At 39.8% G+C, this 22,186-nt stretch overlaps 1 protein-coding gene across 5 annotated transcripts in view; it reads left to right on the forward strand.

The window, feature by feature from the left end:
• FAM114A1 (family with sequence similarity 114 member A1) overlaps positions 1–22,186 on the forward strand; it is a 69,629-nt gene that overhangs the window by 42,020 nt on the left and 5,423 nt on the right. For 3 of the 5 annotated variants that reach the window (XM_058546887.1, XM_058546889.1, XM_058546888.1), the window contains exons 8-12: positions 6,189–6,318; positions 11,579–11,670; positions 14,018–14,179; positions 15,263–15,402; positions 18,123–18,195. In XM_058546887.1, coding sequence (XP_058402870.1) covers positions 6,189–6,318; positions 11,579–11,670; positions 14,018–14,179; positions 15,263–15,402; positions 18,123–18,195 — 597 coding nt within the window. The remainder of the gene's footprint in view (positions 1–6,188; positions 6,319–11,578; positions 11,671–14,017; positions 14,180–15,262; positions 15,403–18,122; positions 18,196–22,186) is intronic. The other 2 variants (XM_058546890.1, XM_058546891.1) reach the window with 1 other exon arrangement.

A 22,186-nucleotide genomic window follows, 5' to 3' on the forward strand; every position in this document is an offset into this window, starting at 1 on the left:
GTAAGAGTCCTCACTACCCCCACCTCATGGTGCAAAACGCTGCGCACAAGCTTGGCTGTCAGGCTCCTGGCCCTGTGCCTCCCTTTGGTGACGTAATACCCAGATCAGAGATACCCTACAGGCCACGTCTTTATTCCTACCCAATGAAAACAAAACAGTTAATGTTTTTTCCAGACTGTAGGATTTTAATATACTTAGTTTTATAGGTTATATAGTTATTTATTCACCCATTTGTTAGAAAGCCTGGGCCGCAAAGGGCGGGATTATCCTACTCCGGGTTAAAGTTCTATTTGGGAATGCTCCTGAACAGAAACCTGGGAATTACCTAACAGCCCTGCACGTTCGCATTCCCGCACTGTGATCCCAAGAAACAAAACATCAATAGCAGAAATCAGCAGGGTTTGGTTATTTGTTTTTTTAAGAATCTATGTGGTGAGTGTGTGTCTGTCTTTATTTAGCAAACACTTTTATAGTCACTATTCTAAGCACTTTAAAATTAACTCATTTAATTGTATATATGGCTCTTTTGTGGGAATGTCAGGCTGACTGTACTCTGAGGTGTTTTTCCAGCAGACGCCACAGGACAGTACCCTCTGAACCTCCTGGTGAGGGGCTTTGGGCCATCCCAATGACATTCACTGGAGCGAGGCAGGTCCTCAGACAGGAGGTTGAACTTGGAAGTGAGCCTTAGAATGGAGAAGTGATTTTTGACTCTCTCTAGGCCATACCTTCTTATGTTTGGACTTTGAGGAGGCTGAGACACTCTTGATGCCCACCTAGTCAGAGAAAGATGGCCTCTGCCACATAACAGGCAACCAAGAGCCACAAAGGATGGAGACACACACACAGCACACACCCAAGATTATCGTTACATGTTACTGTCTGTATTTATTTCCTTTTTTCGTTATCCGTGAGCCATCAGGAACAGTCTTGTGGTTAAACTGATACAGGATAATTTTTTTAAAAAGCAAAATCATGACTCAGATACAAAATGAACATGAATTAAATTCAGCTCATTAATTAAATGAAGGAACCAGACAGATGCTATAACCAGTTCAAAGGAAAAGCCAAAGCATAAATCTATATGGAGTAAAGCAATTTGAAATGAAAGTGCAAATGGACACAAACCTGGTTTTTCCACAGGAGGGGAGGCTGTCCCTCCACTGGACAAAATTTATTCCCATGTCTGTAGACAAGAACTATTTCACACTGCTGTCAGCTATCTGCAATTTATAGAGTTGTAAAATTTCTCCCCTAGAAGCAGAATCCAATAATCTGGTAAGGTGTTCTCTAGAAAATGCAGTTTTCCACTGAAGCACACATTTTTCCCTATAAAAGCTAGATTTAGCATCAGACGTTATATGATCAAATACCACTCAGTAGCTGTATGATTTTGGACTCATCTTACTGCAATCTCTTTATCTATGAAATGGGAATAATAATAAAACCTACTTCATAGGATTATTAAAAGAATTAAATGAGATAATCCATGTGAAGCCAGTCGCAGCATATCTAGTACATAATAAGCTCTCAATAAATGTTAGCTGCCATTTTATACATATGTATGTATATGCATATATAATGTGGAAGACATTTTATTTTTATATGCATTTTTATGTTATGTATATATATATATATATTTGTTATTATTATTAAGAAACATTACAGAGAAGCATGGCCCCTTGAAGTTATCATGGTAGTAGAGAGAGATTCCACTCTGGCTGGTTCCATCGCAGGTCTCAGCTGTGAAACAGACCCAGGCCCCTAAGAAAAGAACCCCAAAGGACTGATGTTGCTAGGAAGGAGGTTTGGTCCCTGGAGGGGTACATTTCCCTCTGTTTGTGCACTGCTCCCACAAGCTCTGCTTTCTTTCCTCAGCTTGGAGATTTTTGCAGTGTTCCTAGTAAGGAATGCAGAATTTTTTCTTGGCTTGGTAATAATAGTTGCTGGGTGCTGTAATATACAGTCCTAAAAATGTATGGGTCAAAACTCGTAGGAGTGACAACATGGATGGACATTGAGGGTATCATGCAAAGTGAAGTAAGTCAGAGAGAGAAGGTCAAATACCGTATGATCTCACTCATTAAGTAGTAGATAATAACAACAACAGACAAACACATAAAGACAGAGATTGGATTGGTGGTTACCAGAGGAGAAGTGGGGAGGGAGGAGGGCGAAAGGGACAATTCGGCACACGTTTGTGGTGATGGGTTGTAATTAGTATTTGGGTGGTGAACAAGATGTAATCTATGCAGAAATAGAAGTATGATGTACACCTGAAATTTATACAATATTATAAACCAATGTTACTGCAATAAACAAAAATTTTTTTTAAAAACTGATAGGAGTTATCCTCACTCCTAAAATAGTCCAAGATGGGGGTACCTGGTGAACAAGGAGCTTTCCTGCATTTAGGGATGTGGAAGCCAGGCTCTGTCCATCTTGTGGCTCCACTAGACCCATCCTAATTTTCACAGACCTCTGGCAAGAATACAAATGGAGATCCATACTGGGGTTGTCAGATTCAGCAAATAAAAATACAGGGTGACTAGTTAAATTTTAACTTTAGATAAACAATGAATATTTTTTCAGTATAAATAGGTCCCATGCAATATTTGAGACACACACATCCTATATTTTATCTGGCAACCCTACACATACCAAATATTTAGAAGTTAAAGGAGTTTTTAAACAATTTTTTAAAGAAAATATATTTGGTCAGCCTACATTGATGAATATACTTTCATAATGACTTGGAAGGCCAGGTTTCCATTTAGAATTCTCAAACTCCTCAAATTTCCACACCACGCCCCTGCCTGCTCGCTTCCCTTTATCTCCAGCTGTCTCTCACATCAAGGAATCTCATGTGTGCAGATGAGGATGCCCTAGTTCAAGCTCCATCCACACCCCTGCAAACAGCCACCTCTTGGCCATCCCTTGGGCCTAGGGGTGCACACTCCAGTGGACGGTCCCCATATAAGGAGCACAGCCTGAGGAAGAGGTCCATACAGGCCATGGAAGGACCTTCAGGAGAGTGGTCTAGAAGGGAGAGTGTGGGCTCTGGGTGGACGCATCCCTTTGGCCCAGTGGCCTCCCCTGTATCCAAGTTTCCAAGCATTGGATTTCACCATCCTCTAGGGCCTCGTTGCCTTCTCTATCCCACCAGCTTAAGGAGAGAGAGTATAGAAGAGACGCTCCCATTTTTTAAAAGCCTAGGCCAGGAAATGGTACGCCTCACCTCTGCTGACATTCCATTGGCTAAAACTTAGACACCTTGTATGGAAATATAAGGAATTATTATCATTACTATTCTACTAGATTGATTCTAGGATGGCAACGGGCATGGCATTGTGGTGTTCTATAAATCTTAAGGAAAAACTAATAATTTTTGTTGCCATTATACTCAATAGTTAACAAAAATAGTAAATAAGAATCTTCAAAGTGGCACCCCACACCCCCTTTCAGGGAAAAGATTTACAAGGCAGACTATCTACCCCGTGTCCCCGACAACACTTAGCACAGTGCCAAGCCTAGTTAGCATCCTACAAGTACTTATAGAGGAGTGCATGATTATTTAATATTTATTATTGGATTGAAGTGAAGATTCAGTGCACGTTACCTTGGCATAATGGAATGAACTAGAAGGAAGCAAAAGAGATGCTATAGTAGAAAGATGCTGACAAAAGAGTCCTTCACGAAAAAGAACCCTTCCCAGGGGATGCCAAAAGTATAAAACCCCAGTGCATTCACTCCCAGAGGATGGCCACTCTCCAGAAGATACGGGAAAACCAAAATATTCCACATATGCTTATCCATTTTCGCTAAGTGTTATACTCAAGCACATTTATTCAATAATTACCTTTTTTTTACTCTTAGAAAATTCCTGTTTAGAAAATATACCTAAAGCATAGAAATATGATGTGCACACATCTAGGACCCTGAGACCTAAATGTGAGGACTCTGAAAAGGTCAGGGCTAAAAGGAGTGACAGCAGCCATCCTGCAGGGCGCATTTGCTTCCACCTGCTGAACTCTGTGGCTAATGGGTTTCGTGTTGACGACTTCCTGCCGAGCTTCCTCCCAGAGCCTTGGTGCCCGTTGCATTATGCCCTAGTGATGTGCGTTAGCAACTTTTAGGAAAATGGTGTCCTGGCATCTCGGATGCCCTCTCTAACTCTCTCACTTATCCTGATGTACAAATCTACTACCGTAATGAATATTAAAACATATTCCACAGAGCGCTGTGGCTCCTCTGCTGGCTCTCCCTCCAGAGCAAGTGTTTGATCTGCAGAACGAAAAAATTAAAACCTTTATAATACTTTATAGTCATGCTTCACTTTTTCTATGGTTCTCCATGCACTTAGACCATTTTGAAAATTAAAATCAATCTGCAGATTCACAGAGGATGACTGGCCATCTGTACAAATAACTTTCAAGTTGTTTACAAAGGTTAGCTTCAAAAGAAGGGTTCCAAAGGCAACGAGCAGAGAGGACATCAGTTCAAGTGTCATCCTGTGAAGTCTCCCCACAGCCCCTCTCACCTCCCCAAGGGGGATTGCAGCTCCCTCCAGGTGCCCCCACTGTCATTGCACTCACATCTGTTGTGGCTATTATCAGTTGACATGGGCCTGCCTGCTGTAGACTGCAAGACCTCTGAGAAGAAAAATATGTTCTGTGCATTTATATAACCCCAGTACAATAACACACATCTAGCAAGTGTATATGTATATTTGTATATATACATATAACATTTATTTATTTATGTTTGTTTATGTCTGTGTATCTATCGATCTATCTGTATATAATTTATTGACCATCACTATAAATACATTTAAGTACATCATTTTATTTAACCTTCAAAACAACCTTACAAGGTAGGTGCTATTAGTCCCCATTTTATAGATAAGGGAGCTGAGGCACAAAAAGGTAAAATAAATTACCAAAGGTCACATAATTAGTTAGTGAAGAGCTGATATTTGAATCCAGGGTTGACATCAAAGAGTATTTTTAACCACTATGTTAGAAGAGCTACCACCACCATTTATTTAGCGTCTGCTGTGTGCACTTGTGCAATGTACTTCACATTCATTACTTCATTTACTCCACAAATGATCACAATGAAATGTGGATCTTATTTTAAAACTGAGAAAAACTTCCTTTGGGTCTATACCCAGAAGTGGAATTGCTAGATCGTATGGTAGATCTATTTTTAATTTTTTGAGGAAACCAAAAACAGGATTTCGAAGAGCTATATGCACTCCCATTTTTATTATAATATTTTTTACAATAACCAAGATATGGAAACAACCTAAATGCCCATCAATGGATGAATGGATAAAAAAGATGTGGCGTATATATATGTATATTTATATATAATGGAATATCATTCAGCCATGAGAAAGGAGGATATATTGCTGTTTATGACAACATGGGTAGACCTTGAGCCCAGTATGCTAAGTGAGATAAATGAGACAGAGAAAGACAAGTATTGTAGGATCTCACTTATATGTAGAATCTAAAACAGTCAAACTCATAAAAACAGAAAGTAAAATGGCGGTTACCAAGGAATGGGGTTGGGGAGATCAGATTGATGTTGTTTAAGGAATGGGGTTGGGGAGATTAGATTGATGTTGTTTAAGGAATGGGGTTGGGGAGATTAGATTGATGTTGTTTAAGGGTACGATCTTGCAACAAGCAGTAAATAAGCCGCAGAGATCTAACGCACAGTATAATGAATATAGACAACAATATGGTACTACAATCATCAAATTTGCTAGGAGACTAAAACTTTATGATTCCAACCACTAAAAAGAAAGGATAATTATGTGAAGTGATAGAAGTGCTAAACATCGCTCTAAGTGCAATCATATTACAACATATACGTGTATCAAATTAACACATTGTACACCTTAAATTTACACAATGTTATATGTCAAACACATTCAATTAAAAAATGAGAAAACTGAGGCCCAAAGAGCTTGTGCAACTTAGCCCAAGTTGCACTGCACAGTTAGTAGGCAGTAAATCCCACATGCGACCTCCCACACCACGAATCACCTCAGTGATTCTGGGGCCGAACTGGGGATGCCTGGGAGAGCTGGGAGGCTGGGAGAACTGGGGACGGCTGTACGTAAACATTGTTAATGAGAAGACAAGATGACAGTTATGCCGACCTACTTCTTTTTTCAGGTTCAGTCATTTTTAGCAACCCTTCATGGAGAGAAGCTGGAACTCTTAAAAAATGACCTAATTTCCATTAAAGACATCTTTGCAGCCAAAGAATTAGAGAATGAAGAGAATCAAGAAGAACAAGGTAAAGGTAAATAACCAGTTAAAGAGCAAAAATGGTACAATCCTTATGAAACGCTGTTACTAAGCACAGCCCCTTGACAGGGGTGGGATTATTTAATTCAGGTACTCCTCCTCCCCACTTTCAAAACACTCCGTGCATCTGCTCTTGTTTCCAGAGCTGGTCACATTGATCTGTTATCCTCCCTTTCGCTGGACAGGAACTCCTGCTGGAGGCATCTTTATTTCTCGGTGTCCAACACAATCCTGGCACATCACAGGCAGGCAATAAATGCATATGGTTGAATGAACAAAGATCGCAGTTCACTAGACAGGACCCTGATGACTAGAGTTTATGCTCCGATGTCTAATTTTTTATCTGCATGTGGAAGTTGTTGAATGTGATTGATGTTGATGGTGGGCAGGTCTTTCAGTGGATTTCTTTTCATATTTTCTTATTCCTTTTCGTTTACATGTGTAGGAGTTAAGGTGTCCTGGTAAGTGGCCTACACTCCACCTAAAAAGTACAGTTCTGACAAAGAGACACAGTGCACCAGGGTGTGATGTGTTGGGTTGTCAATCACTGAACTGAGCCAGGTGTGCACTCCCAACAATCTTCCAGCTGGACAATGACATGACGCCAAGGAGACTAGAACCTATTTTGTGAGAAGCAAGGATTCCTTGAGAGGGGGAAAAAATGGTCTCAAAGTTGGGCATGCTTAATGAATAGATTTTCCATTTGGGAACAGAATTTGGCAAAATATTTGCTATGTACATAGAGAGTGATTTCTTACTGATGTCACCACCAAGCGCCACAACCACAGTTGTTTTGTGTCACTTATGCTAAAAATTTAAGCAACCGTGGACACACAAGGCAGGCTTCTCCTGGGATCATCTGAAGGGTTCCATTTGAAACTTTTCACCACTTACTTGCTGTATGGCCCTGAACAAGTTATACCACCTTTCTGAAACTCAGTATCTTCACCTGTAAAATGAAGACAGTGATACATATTCCCAAGGGCTATTGTGAGGATCAAATTAGATAATATATGTAGAAACATATATTACAATGCCTGGCACACAAAACTGCTAAAAAAATAATAGCTGCTATTATTACTTAAAGTGCTAACATAATGCCAGGAAAATAATAAAGGTGAAATCAAATATAGTTTTTATTTATGATTGTACTTGTTATTACCCACACGCAGAATAGTGATAATGTGCATTCATACCATGAAGTCACTCGAAGTGTTTTGTTCCCAGGCGTGTTACATACCTTTAATCAAAGCTCGAACACAAGAGGTCAAATGCTTCAGCCTCGATGCTCAGGGAAAAATTATTCTAAGCATTTGCAAACTGCTATTTAAATATCATCTCCTGCTTTAGCCCCACATAGTGACCTTGTGTGCGTTCACTTTATTGAGATTAATGAGATTTATGCTCATTGCATCAAAATAGAAGAATCCATTAGAATGAAGCATAGAAAGAGGCCAATATCAAAGAGATAGTTAGAAGAATAACATTTTTGAGCATTTGTGTGTTTCTACAAAGTCAGAAAGCATGACAGCCTTGTCTTTGTTTTAATAACGAAGAAGCTAAGACACTAGCTGTCAAAGGCCATGCAGCTAGTATTATGGACCCAAGATGAACTAATATAGATGCTTCTTTTCCAGAGTAACAATCACCAAAAAGATGATCCAGGCTATTTCTCTTCAGTTTCATGATGCCTGAGGTAGACCTTGGTCCTATTTGAGAATGTCATTCAAAGAGGATCCCAAATTCCCCCTAACATCAAAGAGATATTGTTGCCAGTGCAAGTTAAAGCAGTATTGCACCCCCAACTAGTGCTATTTCTGGGAGACGAAACTTGATTCAATACTGTGAAATGGAAAGTGTTACTATATGTGATGTGTTCCAGTCTAAATATAGAGCTTCAGTAAATTGAGATTTTTTGAATATGACCAAAAAAATATTGAAGCCCTGAACAGCATGCTTAAGAAATGGTAGGTTTGTCTGTCCTTAAGTGACAGAACACTGTTATCTCCCATAATATATCCATTTTCCCAGAGGGCATCTCCAGATTATCAAAACACTCTTAATTCTAATTAACTTAATTTAATAAATAAATGTCGTTCAAACACTTGAAGAACCGGGAAAAAAGAATAACAGGGTTGCCATTAAATCAATCCAATTGTGATGAAGTGTTACCACTCCAGAACGGTGGAGGGGTTATCTAAAATCTGTAGAGAGGAATCTTATCCAGGAGCAAAGCTTTCTTAGACAAGAGCATTTTCATCAAAGTTTTTTCTTGTAAGCACTTACATTCCTAAAAGCCTCCTAACACCTAAATAATTTGATAGTCTCATAAAATCTAAACAATTGTCATTTTTAGATAAATTTAATATCGAGCTCTTCTGCATTTAGTAATGTTAGCTAATGACTTGCATGTTCGTCTTTCCAGCAGATTGTAATTTTATCACACTGCCATGGGTCTCTAATTTGGTTTACCACACTATTGTGAAGAGATTTTAAAAGGATGTTTTCTATTTTTATATCCTTGGTGAAGATCTTCTCAGCCATATGTACAGAATAAGAGTTGTAGTAATAGGTATTCTTTGTTGCAACATTTTTTATCATCTATTTTTTTCTACTTCCATTTTTCTCTGTGATGTTTTTCCTAAAATATTCGCTAAAAGTCGCTGGTGTGTTTTTCTGTTATATAGAACAAATGTACATTTAAAAATTGGAGCTGCACAAGTACTTATATCTTAATTTAGTGTTGATGACTCCCAAATATATTTTTGTGTGTGTATGTGAGGAAGATTGGCCCTGAGCTAACGTCTGTGCCCATCTTCCTCTATTTTATGTGGGACGCCTGCCACAGCATGGCTTGATAAGCAGTGCATAGGTCCGCGCCTGGGATCCAAACCTGTGAACTCCCCCAGGCTGCCAAAGTGGAGCACACAAACTTAACCACTATGCCACCAGGAAGGCCTCAACTCCCAAATATTTTTAATTTTCCTATGTGTATATCTTTGTAGCACATAACAATATAGTTACGTAAAACTTTAGTGTTTACGGAATCCTTTCACATTTGTTGTATTATTTGGTCGTTACAACAATGCTCAAGAGGAGGTGGGTGGGTTTTATTATCCTAAGTTTACAGAGGAGGAAATGGAAGCTGAGAGGCCCTGTGACTGGCCCCAGGTCACAGAGCCACCAAATGCAGGAGCCGGGGTAGAACCTCCTTCCAAGTCTCAGTCACGGCTCTTTCTGCCCTGTAACACTGCCTCTTACGGAATGAGAAGGACCAGGCAGTTTGGGAACGAGACCTTGTCCATGCTGCCCCGATGTGCCACTGCCCCTTTTACTTTGCCTACTTTTGCCCCTTTTACTTTGCCTACCTGGAGAGGATGAGACCAAGACCTCTGCCCAGCAGAGAGAGAGAATCTCAGCTTTTGGGGGAATCTCTCTCTCTCTCTTTCTCTCTCTGTCTGTCTGTCTCTCTGTCTCTCACCCCCAAGCTCTCTCTTTGTGCATGTGACTAATGCCTCCTCATTCTTGAAGCCTCCGTTCAGGCATCATCTCCTCCAGGAAGCCTTCTTAGCATCCCGCTGAGGATTGGATTAGGTGCTGCAGAAGCCCCCTCCGTCAGAGCACTTAGCTCTTTGGGTTATAACGATTTGCTTGTGTCCGCTTCATCATTAACAAAGACAGCCATCTCTCTCTCCACCCCAAGGCACACGCCACCCTCCCGCTGCTGCGGCCACCCTGGCCTCCTTGCTGTCCCTGAACAAGCCAGGCACACTCCCTCCTGGACTTTGCACTAACAGTGCCTCTGCCTGGAAATCTCTTCCCCTGATCTAGTGTGGCTCACCCTTCTCCTCCTCTGGGTCATTACTCAAATGGCACTTTCTCAGCTGCCCTCCCATTTAAAATTCCTAACCCCTTGCTGTCCCTATTCCTCTTCCTTGTTTTATACTTCTCCATAAAACTTTTCATCTGACATATATGTTTTACTTATCTAGTTTGTTTATTGATCTGTCTCCCCCATGAGAATATATAAATTGTAGGTGATGATAAACTGGTTAAGCCAAATGTTTTAAACGGAAACCTACAGGTTACCCTGGCTGTCTTCACGAGCTGCTGATTAACATTTTGTCTATAAAACAGAAAAGAACACGTGTAGACAAGTGTTACATATGGTATTTCTCACATAGCTTTGTCTACTGCCTTCCTCACTGACATAAGCCGGAGTATTTTCTTCTTAGAGGGTTCTTAGATCGTGTAATCAAGCCAGATTAATGATGCTTTTATTTCCCCCAAAACTGGTCATAAACAGATTGTGGAATTAATTCTTCAGCACTTATCAGAAACTTTAAAAAAGGCCTCGACTTGTAAATACAAATGACAGAAATAAGATTGTAACTTTTAAAGATCTCTCGTCTTTATTACCCACCAATGATATTAATTTGTTTTTATTTTATGATATATTATATGTAACGTTATACTTTATATAATCAATATATTGCTATATGTGATATAATTTATTAATAAATTGTTTATTCAATAAATATGCATTTTAGCACATCCTATGTTCCATGCACTGTGTTAGATCCTCTGGATACAGGAATGAGCAAAACAAATTCCATCTCTGTCTTTACGTAGCTTCCAATCTGGAGGGAAAGCATATCATTAAGAAATACTGTAGGACCAGACAGGTGTCCTAGGAAACCTTGGGAGATTTCTCCAGAGATATAATGCTGTTACATCAGATGGTACATGACTCATCGAGACTACTGCTTGCTCAGCCCTGTGGCTCTGAAGGCATAAAAGGTCGCCCTGGGTATCATTAAGGTTGCAATGCTAAGCATGACAATACTCTAAGTCATAAACACAGTGTTGTCCTAGGGCTCTCAAGCCTTGAAAAGGTCATTCATTTGTTCATTCAGTAATTCTTTCAACAAATAGCTACTGACCACCTATAGCTGTGAATAAGATGGATGAGTCCCTCCCTGCCCTCAGATTGCCTTCAGGCCAGCCTGGCGGTGCCCCAGCTCAAGCTGCGAGCAGCAAGGCTCCAGCAGCCCCTCACCCAGCAGCAGCCTGCTGCCGCACTGCTGTGCTCATGAGCGAGTGAAACTCATCTTTGCCTGCCTGGCAGCTGGAGGACAGGCTGCTGCAGCCCCCACTTGTACTCTGACTGCGGGCTGTAAGGTTGGGGGAGCTGCCACATTCTGAAGGATGAAAAATAAATCCTGCTTCTTACTTCTGTCATTTTCTATTTCTAGGCTTAGAAGAAAAGGGAGAAGAATTTGCTAGCATGCTCACAGAGCTTCTCTTTGAATTACATGTCGCGGCCACGCCTGACAAACTCAATAAGGTCAGCCCCTTCTGAGTCTGCGTTTTTGTCTTTTTAAAAAAAAGATCTCAGTTGTAAAGTTCCAGAGATCCACCTGAAATGGAAAAGCCCCAAATCCCAAATGGCACATGGGGGGAGGGGAGCGTGAGGTCAATAATTAAGAGTTGAGGAGGCAACATAATGAAATGTGGTGGTAGACAACATGCTAAATTGTGTCATGAGAGCTGCATTTCAGTTGCAACTTCACTAGTAATTACCCTGTGACCTTGAACAAGTCACTTCTCCCCAAAATAGAATTTTACATCAGAGCAGTGGTTATCTTCAACATAGGAGAGGGAAGAAAGGTGCAGAATCACCAAGGGGCTTTTTCAAATTCCATCTCCCCTCCCCTGATAAAGTGAAATGCCAGAATTAGGCAGAAAGAAGCACTTCAGCCAGGTCAACCACACGTCCCCTGGAATGTTGGTGCTACAGCATGTCTAAGAACATTCCAGCTTTAACAGTCTGAGTTCCTCTAATAGTACCACAGTACGTTTTGCAAGTTAGTACAAGGTCTTGCTGTGGAGTTTCTTAATGAGGACACTGATTATTAATTACTGTGTCATTTTTCCCATTCTCTCTCTTTTTTTCCTCCTGTCTTCTTATCGAACAGTAGTTGATACAGACCCTCACTTATCAAGGTGGGTGAGGAAAGGGCAGAATGAGGCAGTGCGCTGGAGAGATGAGTAATTTCTTTATCTCCGATAGAGGTCACTGATTCTGGCAGGTCAGTGACTTGAACACAGTGGGAAATTGCCTCATTCATCTCCGTTTGGCACCTGCCACTGCTCAGAGTGTGTATGCCTCCAAGGTCCCACTGGTTTATTTACACAGTCAGGTAAACCTTTGTCCCTAAAAGAGGACACACCAAGGATAGTTTTTTTGAGTTTTGTCACCCCAAATCTTCTTGCCATTAACTTGCCATTGTTGACGTAAATAATCCATAATCAATCTATCAATCAAAATGGGGGTGAGTTTATTATGAGCCAACTTTTGAGGACCATAGCCTGGAGCCTTCCTTCCCCAAGGAAGGAAGGGCACCAAAGAAGTGGGGTGTACAGAGCGGTTATATACCATCAAAGAGCACGTATCACATATGATTGCAATGTCCGTTTTACAATAGCCACAAGATTGCCCTGCCAGACTGCCCTGTCAGAATAGCTGTTGATGGACACAGCGGGTAGCAGGTCTGCTGTCTCAATAGGCATGGTTGGTGGCAGGTCTTTGTCTTGAGTTGGGTGGTCACAGGATGAGTACAGCAATCAAATCCTAGCTTAGGGAAAAATGCTTATCCTTAAGGAAACGCCAGTGTGGGGGAAGTTGCATCCTTATCTTAAGGGCACTTACTCTTCTCTTTGGGACGTGGTAACGCAGATACACAATGCATGTTTAAAGGCGACAGGCCCTTTTGGAAAAACAAACTCAGGCTGAATTAGTTTTATACCAAATGGCTTCCTCATATGCTCCAATATATCCTATTGCTTGCCATTTATTTATCACCATTCAACACTCTGACATATTAAACTTTGATGCGCAAGCTATAAGATGAGAAGTAAGTTTAGCATAAGCTCAGATACAGCTTTCACTTAAGCAAACAGCTTAAACTATAATGATCAAAGCTGGGTGAGTCTGTCCTTTCTAAATTCAGGGAATAACAGATGGGGAAGGTGGTTTCTGCTTGTTCAATTTAGCATAATTTTTTAGGCCACAGGTTGTTCAAACGGCACTCGTGTGAAATTAAACTAGTCACAGAGCAGAGCCAGATCTTTCCCATGGCTCTTCTCTCCTCCCCCTTGAGTTGGAAGACCTGGCATGACTAGGGATGAGCAGAGCCATCCTTCATCTTCCTGGCATGATACATTATTAGGTTCATGAAACATTAAGGGCTTCATGAGACATATCAAACGAGGAAATTTGCTTTAGCAGTGACCATGGCTAAATCTCTAACCTGTATATATTTTTAAAGTACTGTTGTTCTTTTACGGTTGATCATGAAAAGTGAAAAACATACTATCGATCTTTCAAGGTGACTGTCATTGTTATTCGTATCTGGGCATCACTTGAGAATGCTTTGTAGAAAGTTGTCCAGCCCTGCAGCGTTTTCTCCATATTTTCTTTCTGTTCTGTCTCTTTTCTTATTTTATATTTACCAGAAAGGTAAACAACAAGGTGTTTTTAAGGAGGTTAAGGAATTGCCCCATCACTCTTTAAACGTACAGAGAACCACCCTTGAAGATTTAGGGCAACTAGATCCTAGTCTTGGGATTGGAATTTCTTGGTCTCCATATTTACACAATAAATGTATTGGTTTGGTTGGGGGCTTTTGCAGGCGATGAAAAAAGCTTATGACTGGGTGGAAGAAGATCAAACCATGGTGTCGGTAGATGTGGCAGAAGAATCAGAGGAGAAAACTAAGAATGAAGAAAAGGAAGAGAAACCTGAAAACCCCAAAGAACACAGAAAGGAAGAAAGGAGAACAAAGACAGTTGAGGTAGATTTATTTTAGATTGTCCGCCTAAAGAGCAGTAATATTATGTTAATTTTATTAGCAGCCTAATTTTTAAGTGAGGAGAGGCCATTTCACTGTCATTTGTACCCTGTTCTACGTTATATAAATATGAGTATTAATGTAAATAAACACTGAAATGCCTCCATGCCAAGACAGTTCGTGACTTAGCATAGATATTGTAGCTTTTCTCCATAGCATTACAGTTATAATTTAAAAGAAAAAAGATCTTTAAGAACACAGTTGATTTATCTTTAGGATAAAATTCCATCTTATATGCAAATTTGTAACTATAAAATGTCTTTATGCCCCATAACTAATGAGGTAATTGAAGCTTTTTCCAAAAAAATTTCGTTGCCACAGTGTTTATTCTGTAGTTTAATAAATTTATATGTGCATAATTTATATCCCGCCCATGTTCAAAAATGAGTTTGCAATAACTTCATTTTACATTGAATTTAATTTTAGTGAAAGTAAGTTTTTAAATTAGATTATTCTAAAGAAAAATGTCCATTGAGGTCTATTAGTGCAGTCACCCTTTCACACACATTCCTGAGCCCCTGCCTGTCATGTGCCCAGCATTGCTCTGAGTACCTGGCACACAGCTGTGAATAAGGCTTGCCATAGCCCTGGGGACCTGGCAGAGTTTCTCTTTTATGGCAGTATTTCCACTTAGAAAAGTCTTAGGTAGGCCCGTTAGTCTTTTATTTATTTATTTATTTTTCCCCCCAAAGCCCCAGTAAATAGTTGTATGTCATAGCTGCACATCCTTCTAGTTGCTGTATGTGGGACGTGGCCTCAGCATGGCCTCAGCAAGCGGTGCGTCGGTGCGCGCCTGGGATCCGAGCCCGAGCCGCCAGCAGTGGAGCGCGCATGCTTAACCGATAAGCCACGGGGTTGGCCCCTAGGCCCGTTAATCTTTGGGTAAACTTTTTAAGGTCAAATATGACCTTAAACAACAAATATGGTTGTTTTTTCAAGAATTATCTAATATTTTTAGTGTCACAGGGTTTTTAAAAAAGAATCTACTCGATGAGTTATTTTCTTCCTTGCATTTATTTATTTCAGGAAATCTACATGCTGTCCATTGAAAGTCTGGCAGAAGTAACAGCACGCTGTATTGAGCAGCTTCATAAAGTAGCAGAATTAATTCTTCATGGGCAAGAAGAGGAAAAACCAGCTCAGGATCAAGCAAAAGTTCTGATAAAGTAAATGTACTTTTAATTCTCATTTTTCCAATTTTATATGTATGTGCCACTCAAATACACATACACATACACACACACACTCTAGGCTACTAAAGATTCAGATTTCAAGTCAACTAATTCCATTGTTCTATGGTAATCTTAAGAAATAAGGACTCTTAAAAAATGAATTATGTTAGCAAGAATAATAATAATTAAACATTCCAAGAATTATTTATGAAGCGATTTAAGGGAAGACATGCTAAATCATTCAGAGCTATGTAAGTATTTATTTTAAGAGAGCAAAGTCTTGGAAGTACAGACCTATGAGGGTAATTACGTTTTCAACATACCACAAGAATAGAGAAAGGACACCTTAAGCGACTTCTGAGCTAGCTTCACAGAAATATGCAAACACACCCCCACTGTTCCTAGGGACTTATACCAACTCTGCATATTCTGAGTTCTGGCAGTGATGGTTGCTAATGTAAGCCAGTTCACTGTGGATTGTGTGTGTGTGCATATGTGCTGTCATATGTTACATCTTTCAGTAAATAGTAGCTATTGTTATTAGTTTATCTAGTGAAATAAAAATGTGTATATATATAACTTTATATACATGAAAATGGTTGGTATGGAGTGTTCATTAAAATAGTTAGTATGGAGCTGAAAAATAAGCCATTAACTTTTATGCACGTGGCTGTATACTGTCATATAGAAAATTAGCACAGGTCCAGATACTCTTTCATTATTATACAGACACAAGAGCCAAAATAAAAGCCTCCTAAAGATAAATGTACACACACACATCTCAACACACTCATTCACCTTGCTAGCTAACTAGTCCTTGCTTATTGCTACATTTGGCATGTAGATTGGTGAGCAAATTTTTAGTGGAGGGACCTTCCAAAAAGTCAATATTAGCGTCTTTGTACTACTGATGGCTTTTTTCCTCACTTGTGAGGACTTGTCATCTAGTCTAGATTTTCATATCTAAAAATGTGAAAATCAGAGGTATTGTAACAACCTCACAATCCTTCCCTCAATATGCCTAGAAAGAATATGTACTTGCCTCAGTGTATAGAAGGAAAGGGAAAGAGCAAAAGAGAAAAAATTTTAAATATTGAGGAAAACATCTAGGTACTATTTTCTATTTGCGGTACTGGCTTGAAAGAGGAGGGCTAAAGTTCAGAAGTCCCTGAGTATGACAGCAGGACCCTACCCTTAGCTTCTTTCTGATTCTCAGCCCTGGTTGTCCCAACCTTACCAAGCTTCACCAAGCAAAGGGTAACAAGGCCTCACATTTGTCTGTATAATAAGTGCCTCTCCACCCACTGCCCAAGAATGTAGACAGAGTGGCTCTGGGCTATCTCCTGGCCTTACTCCTGACCCTTCTGCAGATAGTTTTGGGTGGATGGATGGATGGATGGGTGGAAGGATGATGGTTGGATGGAAGGATTGATGGGTGGTTGGGTGGATGGATGGATATAGCTCAACAATACATACATAGCTTAGACAGGACTCCTATTGATCAAAACAAAACTTACCTCTACTGACTTCATTAGATCTTTTAACATATAAGATTCTTAACTTGGAGTTATTGTGTTTTGTTTTTTTTTTTGTGAGGAAGATCAGCCCTGAGCTAACATCCACACTAATCCTCCTCTTTTTTTTTTTTTTTTGCTGAAGAAGACCGGCTCTGAGCTAACATCTATTGCCAATCCTCCTCCTTTTTTTTTCCCCAAAGCCCCAGTAGATAGTTGTATGTCATAGTTGCACATCCTTCTAGTTGCTGTGTGTGGGACGCGGCCTCAGCATGGACGGACAAGCGGTGCGTCGGTGCACGCCCGGGATCCGAACCCAGGCCGCCAGCAGCAGAGCACGTGCACTTAACTGCTAAGCCACAGGGCCAGCCCAAGAGTTATTGTTTTTTTATAGTGTTTTAATCACTATTCATAAAAGTCATATACACTAATTGTAAAAAAAAAAATCATACAGTACTGACATTGTTAAGTAATTAGACTGTTTTCAATTTTTGTCATCTGTAATATTATGACAAACATTATAATGGTTAAATATTTGTGTCCATCTTGCATTATTTTCTTGGGGTAAAGTCCTAGAAGTGGAATGGCTGGAATAAACTTGGAGTTTTGATATAAGTCTTAACATATTCTACAGGATCTTTATTTTGAGACATCTAATAAAAACATAATCAGGATGCCAAGAGACACCTGAGTTTGAATCCCAGCTCTATTGCTTACTACTGCTTGTCCTAAGCAAGTTACTTAACCTTCTTAAATGTCAGTTTCTTCATCTATAAAATGGGAATAATCACATAACCCATAAAGTCACTATAAGGATTAAATATGATTATGCATATAAAAGTACTTAGTACCTCAATGAATGTTCATTATTATTATAAATACCCAAAAAGCTTGGAGAAAAGCCACATGTATACCCCTATACATGTGGAGCTCAAGCCTGATATTTTCCTGCATACACTTTTGACTCTAAAAAGAGGGAAGGTAAGTTAGATGATTATTCTTTAATTAAGCATGCAGAGAAAACCAGGATTAGATGAAACTGTGACTGAGAATCATGGAAGATTATTGAGTAAAACATTTCTGCAAAGCATCTTCAAACTTGTTCCTTTAAATGGAATATGGTATTAATATCAGTAATTGTCTTGACAGTTAAATTATATTACTTTATTGAAAATCTCCAAACCTCTTTTTTTTCCCCAGATTAACTACTGCAATGTGCAAGGAAGTGGCCTCCTTATCAAAGAAGTTTACGAATTCTTTAACCACTATTGGGGTAAGATTATAATATGGATTCTTTCTTGACCTTTTTAAGAGAGATGAGTCTATGAGGTGCTGTGAGGACAAGTGGAGGTTGTATTGCCCTCTTTGATAGCTCCACAAGACAGAAGCTCTGCTGTGACATTTACTAAAACTAGGCCAAGAGCACCTTCTCTAAGCTCAAGCACCTGAAGGCTCTCATCTGACTCGGTTCTAGCCCTGAATTTGTCATCGCGCACATACGAGATGTTGGGTGGCTTTTAAACCTCTCTGGGCCTCATTTTCTTTATTTGTAAAAATGAAATGTCAAATGAAGTTTCCTTCTATTACTTAATACCTGTGATATATAATTCAAGAATCTCTATTAAAATAATTAATCTTGAATATTCACATTCATGTTGCCCTCAGCAGCTGTTTTATAAGCCACACGAGATAAAAAGGTTCTTTGCTTTATTGTTACACTTCAACTTTAACCAAAAGAAAAAAATTTACCCATTAACATAAGTGTTTCTATTCTCAAGGTAATAATATAAACTTTGAAAGGTTCAGCATTCATTTGAAGCTGTGGCTTCTGGTTATTTTCTTTAGAAATCAGTCACGTTATATAGCCCCCCTTAGTGGGATCAGGGATGACAAGTGGAAAATATTCCTTTCTAACCTTTCTACTTTTTCTTTTAAGGCCCTGGATGTAAGGGCAGATGATTCTTTCCATGAGAAACATCAGGTTTTACTTCCTGTTTTAGTTAGGGTGTTCTTTGGTTGCAAATGTATTAGTTTCCTAGAGTTGCCCTAACAAGTACCACAAACTGGGTGGCTTAAGCACAAGACATTTATTGTCTCACAGCTGTGGAGACTAGAAGTCTGAAATCAAGGCGTCTGCAGGGCCATGCTTCCTCTGAAGCCTCTAGGAGAAGATCCTTTCTATCCTCTTCCAGCATCTGGTAGCCCCAGGCATTCTTTGGTTTGTGGCATCATAACTGCAATCTCTTTCTCCATCTTCACATTGTCCTCCTTCTGTGTGTGTGTCTATGTCCAAATTTCCCTCTTCTTATACGGACACTAGTCATATTGGATTGGGTATGACCAGCATGACCTCATCTTAACCAGTTACATCTGCAATGATCATGTATCTCCGAGTAAGGTCACATTCTGATGTACTGGAGGTTAGGACTTCAACATATCTTTTTGGGGAGATACAATTCAGCCTATAACAGGAAGTGATAGAAACAAAGTAATTTAGACAGAAAAGGGATCTAATTAAAGGCAGTGGAGGAGTGTGAGCAGCTGTGGGGACCTAGCACCAGAGATCATGTACCCTCTCCCTTAAGTGTTGCTGTTAATGTGACTCGACTACAACAGTTCCCAGACCCCATGTCTCTCCATCCAAATTCAGGGTTCCTGCGTGAAAAGGTTTGAAAGACTCATCAGTGTTGGTCAGATGTCCATCTTGGTATGACTCAGTAGTGACTAGGGACAGGGTCACATCATGTAAACCTACCTGGCTGCTGGGGTGTATTCTGCCCCCCGCCCCAAGCCAAAGGCAGTTCTCAAAGGAGGCAGAAATGATTATGGCCCTGACTGTCAAGAGATATGTGTCTGCCACTCTTCTCTAAGTGACTCAGTTAATAAGGAGTGAGCTACATAATACCTATTCATTCTGCTGTCAAGGAATCTGGCTTGCTTCTCCTCTTTTCTAAAACATCAGCTTTTACATTTGTCTAATTTTAGTCGTTCAGCAATGGAGCTTCACTGTATGCGGGCAGGGTGACAGGGGAGAGGGAAGTTCATTGATAGGATAGGCTCAATAAAATGCATTTGTGTCCTCAGTATTGTCTAAATTAACTGACACTCATGGACTTGGGTGTAACTGGTGGGTTTATAGAGAGGTGTGAGGTCTTAATCAGGATGGGATGGCCTCGGTGACTCGGCTTCCCTAGGCTCTACTGTACCATGTTCTCATTCATTCCACAGTTCACTAGATGGAAAACTGAGGCCCTCAGGGGTGAACTGATTCACTCAAGCCTCTCAATTGATCTCTCAACTCCCAATTGGCTGCCCATCAGACACAGCAGACAGATAGCCAACTGTTTGGTTTTCTATGGTTGTCTAGTGATGAGGATGTATGTGTCTGCATGTGTGTGTGTTATATGTTTTATGTGATTCCTGTTAAACATTGATTTATTTACATTAATGGGTAATATTCATGGTATTGCTTTCCGTTCCTTTTAACATATTGTATTCCAGCTTCTCAAACTTGAATGTGCCAGCAAATCACCTGGAGATCTTATTCATGCAGATTCTGATTTAGTAAGTCTGGGATGAGGACTCAGATTCTGCATTTCTAACAAACTCCCAAGTGATAACAATGTTCCTGACCCATAGTCTACATTTCAAGTAGCAAAGTTCTAGCAGATGGGTGTGTACTTGAACATGTGTATATGTATATATATACACATGAGTACAAATGTTTGCGTGCACAAAATCAGAAACACACAACTTATTTTGGAGAAAGAAGAAATGTCTAAAATAGGGTTTACTAAAATGCCGTCTCACCGCAATACCCTTCATCTTGTGCTATGATGAATCATTTTCATCAAGTCATTGTTTCTGTTCTCTGAAACAGCCATTATTCATAACTTGAAGTTAATGAGTGTATATTGCTCTCCAGACTCTATTTAAATTGCTTGCACATCTCACTGATTCTGAAACCCAATGTCATTTTATTGCCCTCATTTTGATTATATTTTAGAGGTTTATTGATAATCAAATAAACATGAAAGCAAATACCATAATGGATTTTCTGGTTACTTACTAAAGTGACTGGGCTTTTAAAGAGGTTTTTCCCAAGATTTCATTATGGTTTCCCCAATAAGGCATTACTTTGCCCTGAGTAGAATAGTATCAATGAAAGTGGGCTACTCTGGGAAGATATATTTCATTTATATACTTTTGTTTACCGTAAAGTCTTCTGGGTGCAGTAAGGGAAACCAGACTGTTAAAATTGCTCTCTCTCTTTTGAGTCCCTTGAATAATTTATTGTCTAAGAGTAGAGAGAACATTTTAGATAGAGAAGACTATTATTGATAGATCAATAGTGGAAATAATAATACCGATGATACTAACACTACCACTCACTTTTTGAACACCTACTTTATATCAGGCACTGTATTCTGTCCTTACATGGGTTATTCATGTTTTGCAAACTGGAATCTGCAGACTTGTTTGCAAAAATGTTTTAATTTTGCTGCTAGTCTGGAAGCAAATACCTGTGCTTGCATTTAAAAACAGAAAGACTACAGTCTAGGGCTGGGACTAGGATAGGCAAGTAAGGTGTTTAATTCACCTATAAAATTTAAGTCCTCCCCCCCCCAAAAAAGACAAAGAAACAGCCATCTAGATAGATATTATAATGCAATATTTTTAAAAATCAAACGAATGCAAAAAAATCATGATGAACAAAATACCAAAATTTTAAGTAAAGACAGGATTCGACCCTGCACTTGTACAGCTCAGCCTCACTCACCTCACCCTAATCCCAGACCTGCCACAAGCTTTAAATAGTTAAGAAGGTCTAAGTTTAAATTTCCAGCTATGTGACCTTACACAAGTTACTCAACCTTCCTGGCCCCTATTTTCTCATCTTTAAATTTGGGTTATCATGGTACCTACCTACCTTCTAGGATTTCTGTCAAAACTAAATGAGATCAGGGGCCAGCCCCATGGCATAGTGGTTAAGTTTGGCATGCTCCACTTGAGTGGCCCGGGTTCATGGGTTTGGATCCCAGGCACGGACACACACCACTCGTTAGCCATGCTGTGGCAATGACCCATGTACAAAATAGAGGAAGATTGGCAGAGATGTTAGCTCAAGGCTAATCTTCCTCGAGCGAAAAAAAAAAAAAAATTAAATGAGGTCATATGGGGAAGCACCAAATACAAAGCCTGGTCTATAGTAGGCATTCCATTTCTTCTCCCCTTCCTCTCTAAGAGATCCCTCAACAAAGCCG

This window comes from Diceros bicornis, chromosome 8 (assembly GCF_020826845.1).
Source record: "Diceros bicornis minor isolate mBicDic1 chromosome 8, mDicBic1.mat.cur, whole genome shotgun sequence".
Taxonomy (NCBI): domain Eukaryota; kingdom Metazoa; phylum Chordata; class Mammalia; order Perissodactyla; family Rhinocerotidae; genus Diceros; species Diceros bicornis.